The 15698-nt window shown below is 40.0% G+C and overlaps 1 protein-coding gene and 1 pseudogene across 4 annotated transcripts in view; both read right to left on the bottom strand.

Annotated features, from left to right (window-relative positions):
- The window catches only part of Uso1 (USO1 vesicle transport factor), a 77960-nt gene that overhangs the window by 39528 nt on the left and 22734 nt on the right, over positions 1–15698 (bottom strand). For all 4 annotated transcript variants that reach the window (XM_042678043.1, XM_042678044.1, XM_042678045.1 and 1 more), the window contains exons 8-9: positions 13242–13362; positions 5478–5656 (exon numbers count right to left, since the gene is read on the bottom strand). In XM_042678043.1, the coding sequence (XP_042533977.1) occupies positions 5478–5656; positions 13242–13362 (300 nt within the window). The remainder of the gene's footprint in view (positions 1–5477; positions 5657–13241; positions 13363–15698) is intronic.
- LOC122106806 lies at positions 7627–11550 on the bottom strand (annotated as a pseudogene).

The following is a 15698-nucleotide window of genomic DNA, read 5'->3' as shown; positions in this document are numbered from 1 at the left end:
CTCAAGGCTAGCGCTCTACCACTTGAGCCATAGCGCCACTTCCAGCTTTTTTCTTTTTGCTTATGTGGTGCTGAGGAATCAAACCCAGGGCCTCAGGCATGCAAGGCAAGCGCTCTACCACTGAGCCACCTTCCCAGCCCTAGAAGGAATTTTTTTAGATGAAAAAAAAATAATGATGGGTCTAGGAATGTGGCTTAGTGGAAGAGTGCTTGCCTAGCATGCATGAAGCACTGGGTTTGATTCCTCAGTACCACATAAACAGAAAAGGCCAGAAGTGGCGCTGTGGCTCAAGTGGTAGAGTGCTGGCCTTGAGCAAAAGCAGCTCAGGCACAGTACCCAGGCCCTGAGTTCAAGCCCCAGGACTGGCAAAAATAATGCTAATAATAATAATAATAAAACTAGGCACCGGTAACTTATACTTTCTTAGCTACTTAGGAAGTTAAGAGCTGATAAGTTTGAAGCCAGGCCAGGCAGATTGGCTTCCAAGACGCTTACCTGCAAAACCAGCCAGGAAAAAACCCCCAAAAAACAGAAAATGGCACTCTACTACTTGAGCCACACCTTCGAGTAAGCATTTTGTTGGTTAATTGGTTAATCTGCTGCCCAGGCTGGCTTCAAACCACAATTCTCCAGGTTCATCCTCCTAAGTAGCTGAGATTATAGATGTAAGCCACCAGTGAGAGGTTAGCATTTTTCTCAAAAATATTTTTGTATGTATCTCCAAATTATTTTCTAATAATGATTTTTTAAAAATCATTATCATCATACTATTTTTATATATAACAAAATCAAAATCAACAATAATTATTGTTATTTAATGGCAGTTGAGTATCTTTACTGATGGAAAAAGTAATGATCAATTCTTAGATGGCAGAGAAATAGAAAGCATGGTTGAAGAAAGAGGGCTAATAATATTCAAATATATAAACTATCCCCACAAGGAATTGACTTGTATTACTTCAGAGGGCAAAACTAAAAGAAGTTATACCAAGAAAAGTTTGCCTTTATAGATTAACAATTATTTCAAGAAATATTTTCCTGATTTTTTTTTTTTTTTTTTTGGGTCTGGTCGTGGGGCCTGAACTCTGGGCATGGGTGCTGTCCCTCAGCTCTTCAGCTCAAGGCTAGCGCTCTACCACTTGAGACACAATGCCACTTCCGGCCTTTTTTCTTTTTGCTTATGTGGTGCTAAAGAATCGAACCCAGGGCCTCATGCATGCAAGTCGAGTGCTCTACCACTGAGCCACCTTCCCAGCCCTATTTTCCTGATTTTTTATCTGAGAAATAGGAATTAAAAATCCCTAAATATGTCTACAGCCCTAGCTACTCAAGAGACTAAGGCAGGAGAATCACTTGATTCCAAAAGTTTAAGGTCAACCTGGGCAAAGACGTGAGACTCAATGTCCCAAAAGGGAAAAAAAAATCTAAGATTAGTTTTAGTTTTCGGTGGCTTAGAACCCAATTACAATTATAAGTTAGATGATGAATAATTCCAACTAAAATGTATGTATTCCAGGAGGAACACAATGCTACATTTTCATTTGGGATACAACAGAGAACTCTAAGTAAAGCTATAAAGAACAGCCAGTAACAAGATGATCTGTGGTCTGTGAGATCATGTAAATTATAAGCTCTTCAATCTTAGAGAAGGCTATATCAAAATGGATTAATCTAGCTCCTTTGGTTTGCATTTTATGGCTTCACCAATCTCAGCAAAGCAAGTTAGCTTATTCACTCTGATAAAGTAAAAAAAATCCCTAAAGAACCATTCATTATATAACTAAAATAGCCAGGTGTGTGTGGCTCATACCTATAATCCTAGCTACTCAGGAGGCTAAGATTAGAGAATCTCTGTTGAAAGCCAGCCTGGGCTGAAAAGTCCCCAGGAGAATCTTATCTCCAATTAATCACTCAAAACCTGGAAGTGCAGTTGTAGCTCAAGTGGTAGAGTGCTAGCCTTGAGCACAAAGAGGCTCAGGAACTGTCGAGGCTCTGCAGCCCTACAACCAACAAAATCTAGAATACTTTATTTTTCTGATTATGTGCTGTATTTTATTAGCTTTTTTGTAAAAGAATTTTTTTACTTTTTGGAAAGTGATGCTTTGTACAATTTTTTTTTTTTTTGTCGGTCCTGGAGCCTAAACTCTGGGCCTGGGTACTGTCCCTCAGCTCTTCAGCTCAAGGCTAGTGCTCTACCACTTGAGCCACAGTGCCACTTCTGGCCTTTTCTGATTATGTGGTGCTGAGGAATTAAACCCAGGGCCTCATGCATACAAGACAAGCGCTCTACCACTGAGGTACTGTCCCAGTCCCAGTAATTCTTTTTTTTTTTAATCACCCAGTCTTGGGTCTTGAACTCAAGGCCTAGCACTAAGTTATACTAACAGTCCTTCAAACTTATTTTTCTAGAGGAAATAACAAGCTTACCACTCTAAGCAAAAATTACCAAATTTACCAGTTGGTGAAATGTTGTTGTTTTTTTTTAACAGTTGTGGAGCTTATACTAAGGGCCTGGGCACTGTCCCTGAGCTCTTTTGCTCAAGAACAGCACTCTACCACTTTGAATCACAACTTCACTTCTAGTTTGGGAGTGATTAATTGGAGATAACTGTCTCACAGGGACTTTTTCTGCCTGAGCTGGTTTTGAACCGTGATCCTCGGATCTCAGCCTCCTAAGTAGCTAAAATTACAGCATGAGCTACCAGCACCTGGCAGGTAAAGTGGTTTCTAAAACTAATATATCTGTAATACTGACATGTGAAAACAATGAAGAAGTTGGAAGTATAAAGAGAACTGACACTGTAAGCACGTTCCCAGGTAAAATTCTTTCATAACTGTTTTTAGGTATAACCTAAAAATGGTAATGATATTATTTATACCCAAACCAGGGCACTTTTAAAGTGACAGAGGACAACAGTAGTAATTATAATAATGAATCCTGTCCTAGCAAAACTGGGGCATAGGGTCAACCTAATTATCAATCCTATGCAAGCAACTCTCTGGGTATGAATAATACTCAGACTCTACTTACAGTATAACCATCTAGCCTGAGATCCATAACTTCAGAAATGCAGGTATACTCAGAAACATTCAAAGACCCGCAAGAATCACTAAAGTCCATAATTAAGGAACCGGTATAAACTTATGTAAAACAGAAGAGAAATTCCGCTATGAAGTAAAATAAGTTTAAAAAGTCCAAAATTTTCTCAGATGGGGAAGGTGGCTCAGTGGTAGAGTGCTTGACTTGCATGCCAGAGGCCCTGGGTTCGATTCCTCAGCACCACATAAGCAAAAAGAAAAAAGCCGGAAGTGGCACTGTGGCTCAAGTGGTAGAGCACTAGCCTTGAGCTGAAGAGTTGAGGGACAGCGCCCAGACCCAGAGTTCAGGCCCCATGACCAGACTCAAAAAAAAAAATTTTTTTTCTCAGATGTAGAAATCATTTAAAATACTACTTTGTCATTTTTACTCCTTAACTTTACTAACACCAACTAAAATCAACTAACAGTTGATTTGTCAGCTTGATTTTTTTAAACATATTTTTATTGTTATTAAAATGTGATGTACAAAGGGGTTATAGATAAACCAAGACAGATAAGCAAGACAAAAAGAAATAAAAACAAACAAAAAACCCTCTTGCTTCCATTTCCTGGAGGTCATTTAGATAAATATTATTTTATATGATGAAAGGGACAGAGACATTGTGCCTTTAATGATTCAAATTAAAAATCTTGGGAGGGCTGGGAAGTTGGCTCAGTGGTAGAGTGCTTGCCTCGTATGCATGAGGCCCTGGGTTCGATTCCTCAGCACCACATAAGCAGAAAAAAGCCGGAAATGGCGCTGTGGCTCAAGTGGTAGAGTGCTAGCCTTGTGCTGAAGAGCTGAGGGACAGCGCCCAGGCCCAGAGTTCAGACCGCACGACCGGACCCAAAAAAAAATCTTGGGAAACAGGGCCATTATCATTCATTTCCTACACTCTAGTACTTGGCTTTGAGTAAAATATTTATTGAACAAATTAATTTGAACTTCATATTTTGAATACTTTAATTTGTATTAGAGCCTTACTTATACTGTATCTTTTTTTATTTTATTTTGGAGATTACTTATACTTGTTTGTTTAAATATCTTTTTTTTCTTTTCATTCAAGACCAGAACTCAAAGTAGGTATATGATGCTTACACTCACTGGCAGGAGCCCTACCACCTTGAGCCATACTTCCAACCCCATTAGAGCCTAATTAAATAATATAAATCAACAAGTAAACTTGCATTTCCTAATGTAAAATCAATCAGGAAACTACATCTGAATGTATTTTAAAGTAATACAGCAAAGCAAGCAATAAGAATACAATAAGGAAACTGAGAATCTAATAATTATCAAAGTTGAATGATGGATGAGGGAATGCCTATTTTTAAATATGACTTGAAGCCGGGAGCCAGTGTAATTCTTGCTACACAGGAGACTAAGATCTGAGGATTGTGGTTCAAAGCCAGCCCGGGCAGGAAAGTCCATGACACTCTTATCTCCAATAAACCACTTGAAAACTGGAAGTGGCACTGTGGCTCAAGTGGTAGAGCACTCACCTTGAGCTGAGAGTGCAGGGACAGTGCCCAAGCCCAGAGTTCAAGCCCCAAGACCGACAAAATAAATAAATAAATATGACTTGAAATTTCCATTAAAAAAGATTTTAGACGGGTGCCAGTGGCTCATGCTTGTAATCCTAGCTACTCAGGAAGCTGAGATCTGAGGATCACGGTTCAAAGCCAGCCCCGGGCAGGAAAGTCCATAAGACTCTTATCTCCAATAAACCACTTGAAAACCAGAAGTGGAGCTGTGGCTCAAACAGTAGAGGGCTCGTCTTGAGCTGAAGAGCTGAGGGACAGTACCCAAGCCCAGAGTTCAAGCCCCATGACCAACAGAAAAAAGAAAAGAAAAGATTTTATCCTGGTGCCAGTCAGCTCACACCTGTAATCTTAGTTACTAAGGAGGCTAATTCTAAGGATCAAAGTTCAAAGCTGGCACTGGAAGGAAAGTCTGTAAGACTCAATCTCCAATTAGTGCCTCCAAAAAGCCAGAAATGGAGCTGTGGCTCATGTGGGAGAGTGCCAGCCTTGAGCAAAAAAGCTCAGGGAAGCCTGGCACTGGTGGCTCACACCTCTCAGGAGGCTGAGATCTGAGGATCGAGATTCAAAGCCATCCTGGGCTCAAGTGGTTAGAGCGCTAGCCTTGAGCTGAAAAGCTGAGGGACAGCACCCAGGCCCAGAATTCAAGCCCCACTACGAACCAAAGGAAAAAAAAAAGAACACGCAGGAACAGTGCCCAAGCCCTGAGTTCAAGCCCTAAGATTGGCACCAAAATAAAAAAGATTTTTTAATGCTCATCTGAAACAAATTGATGATCTTAGATTTAAGCAACTTCATTTCCTTTGAAGGAATTGCTGACAACATTCTTACCATGTTTACATGTAATGATAGCATACCTGTAGCATTAGATGTAAATTAGTCACTTTTTGTGCAGACCAGCCTGAATTTTCATCTCCAACTTCAAACCAAGGTTTCATACGTTGAATATATGAGCCTTCTTTGAAAAAATTTTGATTGGAATTGTTGTTTTTTAGCAAGTTTTGGAGCAAAATCAAACAATCTTCCACAACTATACCTGAGGAGAGAGCATAAAATAGAAATGTTAAGGCTGATAAAAATTTTTTTAGAAAATCAATCCCCTGGGCTGGGAAGGTGGCTCAGTGGTAGAGTGCTTGCATGCCTGAGGCCCTGGGTTCGATTCCTCAGCACCACATAAGCAAAAAAAGAAAAAACCCGGAAGTGGCGCTGTGACTCAAGTGGTAGAGCACTAGCCTTGAGCTGAAGAGCTGAGGGACAGCGCCCAGGCCCAGAGTTCAGACCCCACGACCGGACCCAAAAAAAAAAAAAAGAAAGAAAATCAATCCCCTAACATTTTGTTGTTGTTTTGTTTTTGTCTCTTCTGTTTTGGAACTGGGGATTGAAACTAAGGCTTATACATGGTAGGCAAATGATCTACCACTGAGATATATTCCAATCCAAAATTATTACTTTTTTTTAATGGTACTGGTGTTTGAAATCAGGGCCTTGTGGCTTGTTAGGCTGTTGTTAGGCTGTCTCCCACAAAACATTTTTAACACAAATCTCTATGTTCAGCATCTCTTTTTTAGTAAGTTTTTTATTGTGAAAATACTATACAGAGGGGTTACAATTACACGAGCAAGGTAATGAGCACATTTCTTACCAAGCAATTGTTGCCTCTCCCTTTGTTTTTCCCCTACCATCCCTTCCCTCCCATCTCCATAACTACACTCCGCCCCCCTGCCTAAATTGTAAAGTTCATTTTTTGACATAGCATCTTGTACATCTCATTGTTGCAATAAGCCAACCTGTATGCCTATTTAAACAATATGTTTTTTCCCTTCCGCTCCCCAAATTATACCAACATTAAATACAGTGAAAACAAGAGGTTATACCGTAGAGGAGGGACATACAAAGCAACAAAAAAAATCACGTGGTACCTTATAAATACATTATCAGCATCTCTTTAATTCAGTAAAACAATCTGCCTGTTCTGACTCTTTTTTTTTTTTTGCCAGTCATGAGGCCTGAACTCTGGGTCTGGGCGCTGTCCCTCAGCTGCTCTTCAGCTCAAGGCTAGTGCTCTACCACTGGAGCCACAGCGCCACTTCCGGCTTTTTCTGTTTATTTGGTGCTGAGGAATCGAACCCAGGGCCTCATGCTTGCAAGACATGCACTCTGCCGCTGAGCTACCTTCCCAGAGCCCTGTTCTGACTCTTGATACACACATGGTACAAACCAGTTGTGATCTCTTGACATCTGTCCACCTATCCATTCACCACAGTGCCGAATCTTTCATCCACAATCAAGATTAAACATCATTTCTTTTTTTTTTTTTGTCGGTCGTGGGACTTGAACTCTGGGCCTGGGCGCTGTCCCTCAGCTCTTCAGCTCAAGGCGAGCGCTCTACCACTTGAGCCACAGTGCCACTTCCGGTTTTCTGGTGGTTTATTGGAGATAGGAGTCTCACGGTCTCTCCTGCCTGGGCTGGCTTTGAACCGTGATCCTCAGATCTCAGCCTCCTGAGTAGCTAGGATTACAGGCGTGAGCCACCAGCGCCCGGCTAAACATCATTTCTTTAGGAATGATGATGGTAAAAATCCAATGACTAGATTAAGATCACCATCTACATGCTTTTACATTAGGTGGTTACTTTTAATATTAGGTAGTATCTCTTCTCTACTAGTTATAATTCATAAACACATTCCTCCAAGAAATACAAATAAGACATCAAGTATATACACAGTAGTTATTTATTGAGCAAATTAATCATATCTTCATTGATCTCTAGGAAACATTTGACAGTGTTATCTCTGTCTCTAAAATGTCCTTTTGTATCCAAAACACTGCTCTTACCTTACAGATAGATCTCTGGCCACTCCTCAGACTAGTTTTCATATTTTCTGTCCTCCAATGTTTCATCCATTTTTTACTTCTCTTCTTACTACTTGCCCCTCTCCAGGATAAGTGTCATCCACACTATAGCTTCCATTAGTAACACAGTAAAACTTTCCAACTAATCTTTCTTTACCAAGGACTAGACCAATCAGTGGTTCCCAATTTCTCAATAAAGCAGACTGACTGATACTGGATAGTCACAACAGGCAAGTTTACAGAAAAATTGAGACAAAGATCCACATTTTTTTCCCCTCTCAATTTCCCATTAATAACATCTTTCATTAGTGTGACACAATTGTTATACGCTATTATTTAAGTCCATAATTTATATTAGGGTTCACCTTTTGTACTATGAAATTCTATGGGTTTTGATAAACAAATAGGCTCATATATCTACCACTACAAATAGTTCTACTGCCTTGAAAATACTCTGCAATTCATCTATCTATCTCATACTTTCTCATCTCCAAATCATCCATTAACTGGCGACATCTTATGTCTCTTTAGGTTTTCCCTCCCAGACTGTCATATATTTGAAATTGCTAGCAATACACATTTACAGATCGTACATGCCTCTTTGTGAATTAAGTCTTTTCATTGCTAAGTAATATCCCATTTTATAGATGTACTAGAGATTGTTTATCACTTACAAACTGATAGACATTGTGATTGCTTCCAAGTTTCTGGCAATTGTGAATAAAGCTACTATAAACATTCATGTGCAGGTAGGTTTTTTTGTTTGTTTTCTTCTGTGCCAGTCCTGGGGCCTTGAACTCAGGATCTGGGTGCCGTCCCTGAGCTTTGGTCAAGGCTAAAGCTCTACCACGTGAATAACAGCTCCACTTTTGGCTTTTTCCATAGTTAACAGCAGACAAAAATCTCATAGATTTTCCTGTCAGTCCTGGCTCTGAACCTCAATCCTCAGGTCTCAGTCTCCTAAGTAGCTAGAATTACAGGCGGGAGACACTAGGGCCCAGCACAGGTAGGTTTTTGTGCAAATAAGAATCTTAAGTTCTTTTGGGTAAATGCCAATGATCATATGGCAAGATACACCTAGTTTGTTTTTTTTTTAAGTTCCAAAATGTCTTTCAAAGTCCTTATATTATTTTGCATTCCCACTAGCAATGAGTGAGGTTTTTGTTCCCCACATCTTATCCAGTATTTGGTGCTGTCAATGTTTTGGATATTTACCATTTTAATAGGTATGTAGTGCTATTTTACTGTTTTAATTTGCTCTTCCTGGGGGAGGGGTGGGGGGGGGACAAGGGAGGAGTTGTAGAGTTGTAGTGGTAGAGAGGGAGGGATGGTAGGGGAAAAAACAAAGAAGTAAATAACAACGCTCAATAAGAAATATACTCATCGGCCGGGCGCTGGTGGCTCACGCCTGTAATCCTAGCTACTCAGGAGGCTGAGATCTGAGGATCGCGGTTCAAAGCCAGCCCGGGCAGGAGAGACCGTGAGACTCCTATCTCCAATAAACCACCAGAAAACCGGAAGTGGCGCTGTAGCTCAAGTGGTAGAGCGCTCGCCTTGAGCTGAAGAGCTGAGGGACAGCGCCCAGACCCAGAGTTCAAGCCCCACGACCGACAAAAAAAAAAAAAAAAGAAATATACTCATTACCTTACTCATGTAACTGTAACCCATCTGTACAATATTTTTACAATAAAAATATATACATAAAACAATCTACTGTTCTTATTGGGGAACAGCAAATTTGCACACTTCTTTGGAAAGGAGACTGTTGAGATCCCTTGCCCTTTTTTTTTGTTTTTTTTTTTGTTTTTGTCTGTCCTGGGGCCTGAACTCTGGGCCTGGGTGCTGTCCCTCAGCTCTTCACCTCAAGGCTAGCGCTCTACCACTTGAGCCACAACATCACTTCTGGCTTTTTCTGCTTATGTGGTACTTAAGAATTGAACCCAGGGCCTTATGCATGCAAGGCAAGCACTATATCACTGAACCACCTTCCCAGCCCACCCCTTGCCCATTTTTTAACTGGCTTGCTTTCTTATTAAGTTTTAAGAGTTTTTGGCATTTTTCATATATAAATCCTTTTACAGATATATTAGTTTTGCAACTTATTTTCTACCAGTTTGGCCTTTTCTGCACAGTACAAGTTTTCAATTTTTTATGAAGAGAAAATATTTGTCATAAAATAGCTCCATAAAAACAATATACACCATGCTTATTTAATAGGATTCATTCCTTTCAAATACAAGAACTGCATAAAGCAATAGTGTCCACACAAAACAGTGATCACCTTACATATCTTTAAGCTCAAGTATTGCAAAGTATATTTATGTACTCTCTCTCTCTAGACATATATAGATATAATATATGCACACTTATATGTATAATCTATGGCTAGGTATTTTCACTAATACACACTGTCATCATTTAAAATAGCTGAAATAGAATAAAGACTCTGTTCATGGTTTTTAGAGTTGAACTAGCCAGATGTCCCAATTTATTGCCTTTAACTTACTTATGACAATAGTTTTGGGCTTCTATTTATTCACCAAAAGAAACATATCTTGTTGTTTAGTTGTATTCTTTTTTTTTTTTTTTTGGTTGGTCCTGGGGCTTGATCTCTGGGCTTGGGCGCTGTCCCTCAGCTCTTCAGCTCAAGGTAAGCGCTCTACCGCTTGAGCCACAGCACCACTTTCTGTTTTTTAGTGGTCTATTGGAGATGAGAATCTCTCAGACTTTCTTTGACTGGGCTGGATTTGAACCATGATCCTCAGATCTCAGCTTCCTGAGTAGCTAGGATTACAGGTGTGAGCCACCAGCGCCCGGCTTTTAGTTGTATTCTTCAATCTCACATTTTCCATTCTTTATACCATGAGATAGCTGTACCCTAGTTTTCCTTCAAGAACACTGACATACTACTAACCTTAAGCATAAAAACTCAGGGTTAGCTCCCAGGCCCTAAGTTCAAAGCCAAAGGACTGGGATAAAAAGGGAAAAAAAAGAAAATTTCTTCATATCTCATTAAACATAATAGCGTCAGAAAACATCCCCATATCACACAAAGAGGCTTTACATCTATTTACTCTCTCCTTGGTGTATGTACTGTTATCATAACAACACTGTCCTAACATGTAGGTAATCTTGTACTCTGCATTTGTGATCACTCCCTGAGCTTTCATTTTAGCTTCAATCCACTTATTTGTTGTTGACCAAATAACAATGCCATAATCTTCATGTGCAGTAGAAATTTATGAAGATACAGCCTTGTTAATTCTACCCATATTTTTGCATTAAAGCCCGATAACGTATAAGTAACATCTAGTACTAAAAGCTTTCTTCCTTTTCTGGGAGGAGGATTCAGTATTTCCATTTAGTAATCTTTTACTCTGTAAGAAGTTTTCAGTAGGTTTCTTCTTTATTGAATGTCAACTATTTCATCTTCAATACCAAAACTCATTGACTACATCATGATTATTAGGGTGTGGACCTGAAACACCTTCCAAGTTCTCATGAGTGTTCACTGTGATTTTAGTATTTGGTTTTAGTTTAAGAGTATCAAGCTTAACATTTTCTGTACCTCATTTAATGATATTTTCAAAACCTTTCATAATGCTTATCAAAATCTCAAATATCAAGCCAGGCACTGTTCATAATGCTTATCAAAATCTCAAATATCAAGCCAGGCACTGGGGGCTCATGCCTGTAATCCTAGCTACTCAGGAAGCTGAGATCTGAGGATCACGGTTCAAATCCAGCCTGGGCAGAAATTCCATGAGACACTTATCTCCAATTAACTACCAGAAAACCAGAGGTGGCAATGTGGCTCAAGTGATAGAGCACTGGCCTTGAATTGAAGAGCTTAGGGACAGTGCCCAGGACCACAGTTTAAGCCCCATGACCGACAGAAAAAAAAAAATCTCAGTATTAGTTAATAAAATCTGTTATATCTTCCTTGATTACTTCTTGAAATGCTCCTTTTCTCTAATAAACTTAACCTTACTTCTCAAGTAAAAGCAGTTTACTTTCTCAGTTGCAAGAATACTGAACCTTTGATCCTTCCAGCCCAATCTCTTTTCCAGAGGCCATGGTTCCTCTACTCTCTCTTTTTTTTTTTTTTTTGGGGGGGGGGGGGAGGTGTCAGCCCTGGGGCTTGAACTCAGGGCCTGGCCACTGTCCCTGAGCTTTTTGTGCTCAAGGTTATCATTTTACCATTTGAGCTATAGCTCCACTTCTGAGTTTTTGGTGTTCTAACTGGAGATAAAGAATCACACAGGCCTTGTTGCCTGGACTAGCTTCAAATGTGATCCTCAGATCTTAGCCTCATGAGCTAGGATTACAGGCATGAATCACTGACAACTGGCTATCCTCTACCGAGGAGGATCGAGGATCGATTCAAAGCCAGCCTGGGCAGGGCAGGAAAGTCCAGGGCAGGAAAGTCCGTGAGACTCTTATCTCCAATAAACCACTCAAAAACAAGAAGTGGTGAGGCTCAAGCGGTAGAGTACTAGCCTTGAGCTGAAAAGCTCAGGGACAGCCCCCAAGCCCAGAGTTCAAGCCCCAAGACTGACCAAAAAAATAAAATTAAATAAATAAAATTAACTTCTGCTCCCTTGAGGCTAAAGCTATTTGCCTGTTCCAACTCTTCCTAATTCAGTTAAGTGACAAATTTCTGGTTGCTTCTCTTTGCTGAATGAAAATCTCTGTGGCAGTTTGATGTCATTCTTGTTACAAGTAAGTATTTAGTTTTTGGTGGCATTTGGAGTTGAACTCACAGCTTCATATATGCTGGGTTCGTGCTCTACCATTTGAGTCATACCTCTAGCTTTTTGCTAGTTACTTTGGAGATAAGAGCCTTGTGGACTTTTCTGCTTAGATTGGTTTTGAATGGCAATTCTTCAGACCCCAGTCTTCTACTCAGGTAGGGTTACAGGCATAAGCCACCAGTGCGTGGCTACTGTTGATTTTTAATGTCAATGACAACTCAATCAACACATGGACCTCTCAGTTTATATGGTCTCTCTTCGGGCTGGGAAGGTGGCTCAGTGGTAGAGCGCTTGCTTTGCCTGCATGAGGCCCTGGGTTCAATTCCTCAGCCCCACATAAGCAGAAAAAGCCACAAGTGGCACTGTGGCTAAAGTGGTAGGGCCTTGAGCTGAAGAGCTGAGGGACAGCACCCAGGCCCAGAGTTCAGACCCCACGACTGGCAAAAAAAAAAAAAAAAAAAGCAAGTTCAAGTATATGGTCTCTCTTCAATAACAATCTTCACTCTCTTATTAAAACCTTCTCTTTCCAACTCAAGTATTCTCAACTTATCTGTTTTCTATGGTTTCCCTGAGTCTTTAAGCCCATTGTATAGATGTCTTTCTTTTTAGAAACCCAATTTTTTTTTCCTTTTGAGATATCAAACATGATAAAGAAAAAGCAATTCATATTCAACAGAGCAGCAGAAAAAAAAAAAGCATGACATATGAGTTTCCATTTCTACTTCCAAATGTATTCCCTAAATGCTAACAAGTCTAGGGCTGGGAATGTGGCTTAGTGGTAGAATGCTTGCCTAGCATGCATGAAATCTTGGGTTCCATTCCTCAGTACTACATGAACAGAAAAAGCCAGAAGTAGTGTTGTGGTTCATGTTGTAGAGTGCTAGCCTTGAGCAAAAGAAGCTCAGGGACAGTGCCCAGACCCTGAGTTCAAGCCCCAGGACGGCCAAAAAAAAAAAAAGCTAACAAGTCAGTGAGTCCCAAGGACTCTCTTTTAATAATATCTCCATAGTATACCTCCATCACTGTTCCCCTCTTCTGTAATAATGTCAAGCAGTCTCTCAAAAGCATTTTCAAAAGCCACAATTTTCTGGATTGCTCCATTGCTTCTTGTTAGTGCTTGTAGTAGTAAGACACCCTTATAGAGAAAAAAAGAAAATGTTCAATGGAGTACAACATTTATAAAATATTTAATTTACTTGAAAATTATATTTTAAATTACTTTAGCCAGTAGAAAAAAAATTTCAAAAACAACAATTTTAGAACAGGCAGGATTAGCACCAGTTCAACTCCTTCACTTTATGTATACAGAATTAAGTACAGAGAAGTTAAGTCATTTGCCCTCCCTCAGGTCTCAAAGGGACAGAGCATTGACTAGAATCGACGTTTCACAATTCCTAATTCAGCTCTCTTTTCATCATATATAAATGAAATATACAATTCTTTCACATTCATCAATCATTATATAGTTTTCCTTACAGTTTTAAGGAGTTATGTGTGATTATATATTTCTCAAGAATCCTATTGTAAATGATTCTCAATAATTCTATCATACTATGGCAGAACTTCTAAAAAGTTTAGAAACTTAGAAATCTGGGCCCCAAATTCCCTAAAGTTGCTTCTTATTTTCTGCTTTTTATTCATTTTTGCTTATTTTATTAAACAGAAACAATTTCTGAGCCCCTAAAGTGATCATAATGCTTAAAGAGACAGAAAACACATTATATATAAAAGCACAACTGAGAAGAGTAATAGCAAATTGGTAGACCAAAAGTCCTATCAGTATTGGGCAGGTACCTGTTTACCCAAAACCAAAATGCCCTCAGTCTAATTGGGCTTCTTCCACTCAAATCTTGAGAAGGGTAAGAGGACTTACTTTTAGATATAAAATTCTGTTTAATGCTGTCAACCTAAATTTAGCTACTAATGAAAAAAAAATACAGTAAAAACAATTCAAGGACTCTGAGCTTGAAAAGTATGTTTAAAAACTGGATGCCCTTGCTAGGAAGGTGGCTTAGTGGTAGAGTGCTTGCCTACCATGCATGAAGCCCTGGGTTCAATTCCCCAGAACCACATGAACAGAAAATGTCAGAAGTGGTGCTGTGGCTCAAGTAGTAGAATGCTATTCTTGAGCAAAAGAAGCTTAAGGATAGTGCCCAGGCCCTGAGTTCAAGCCCCAGGTCTAGGGAAAAACAAAACCAAAAACTGGATGATCCTTAGTAAAACACCTTTATAATAACAATTAAAAAAAATTTTAAACCCTAAATGTCCTACATACTAGTTGTGCAACTTTAATCAAATTACATAAATTGTCTCAGTATACTCATGTGTAAAATAGAAAAAATAATATTTTAAATAAAAACTGAAGGAGAGCTGGGTGCTGGTGGCTCACGCCTGTAATCCTAGTTACTCAGGAGGCTGAGATCTGAGAATCTCGATTCAAAGCCAGCCTGGGCAGTAAAGTCTATGAAACTCTTATCTCCAATAAACCACTAGAAAACCAGAAGTGATGCTGTGGCTCAAGGGGTAGAGCACTTGCCTTGTGCTGAAGAGTGCGAGGACAGTGTCCAAGCCCAGAGTTTTTTTTTTTTTGTTTTTTTTTGTCGGTCCTGGGGCTTGAACTCTGGGCCTGGGCGCTGTCCCTAGCTCTTCAGCTCAAGGCAAGCGCTCTACCACTTGAGCTACAGCACCACTTCCTGTTTTCTGGAGATAGGAGTCTCACGGTCTCTCCTGCCCGGGCTGGCTTTGAACCGCGATCCTCAGATCTCAGCCTCCTGAGTAGCTAGGATTACAGGCGTGAGCCACCAGCGCCCGGCCCAAGCCCAGAGTTCAAGCCCCACAACCGACCAAAAAAAAATAAAATAAAATAAAACTGAAGGAGATAAAATTACTTTTTTAGAATCTTTTGTGTGTGTATGGGGTGAGGAGGGGACCAGTCCTGGGTCTTAAACTTAGGGCTTGGGCACTATCCCTGAGCTGTTTTTCTTAAGGCTAACACTTTAACATTTGAACCAGAGCTCTACTTCTCACTTTTTGGTAGTTAATTTGAGATTAAGATTCTCATGGAGGGGCTGAGAAGGTGGCTCAGTGGTAGAGCGCTTGCCTAGCAAGCCTGAGGCCCTGGGTTTGATTCCTCAGCACCATATAAGCAAAAAGAAAAAAGCCGGAAGTGGCGCTGTGGCTCAAGTGGTAGAGCGCTAGCCTTGAGCTGAAGAGCTGAGGGACAGCGCCCAGGCCCAGAGTTCAGGCCCCACGACCAGACCCAAAAAAAAGATTCTCATGGACTTTCCTACCTAGGCTGGCTTCTAACACAATTCTCAAATCTCAGCCTCCTGAGTAGTTAGGATTAAAGGCATGAACCACCAGTGTCCAGCTGTCCAGCTTGAATTATAGACTTTTGATAAAGTTTACATAAAAATATAGAAAAATGCTCAATGAACAAAGAACAATATAGCATTAATATAAAATACTTGT

This window comes from Dipodomys spectabilis, unplaced genomic scaffold, assembly GCF_019054845.1.
Source record: "Dipodomys spectabilis isolate Male_0828 unplaced genomic scaffold, ASM1905484v1 ptg000043l, whole genome shotgun sequence".
In the NCBI taxonomy this organism is placed as follows: domain Eukaryota; kingdom Metazoa; phylum Chordata; class Mammalia; order Rodentia; family Heteromyidae; genus Dipodomys; species Dipodomys spectabilis.
Note: the sequence above shows the minus strand (reverse complement) of the source record. Positions and strands in the feature narration are given on the sequence as shown.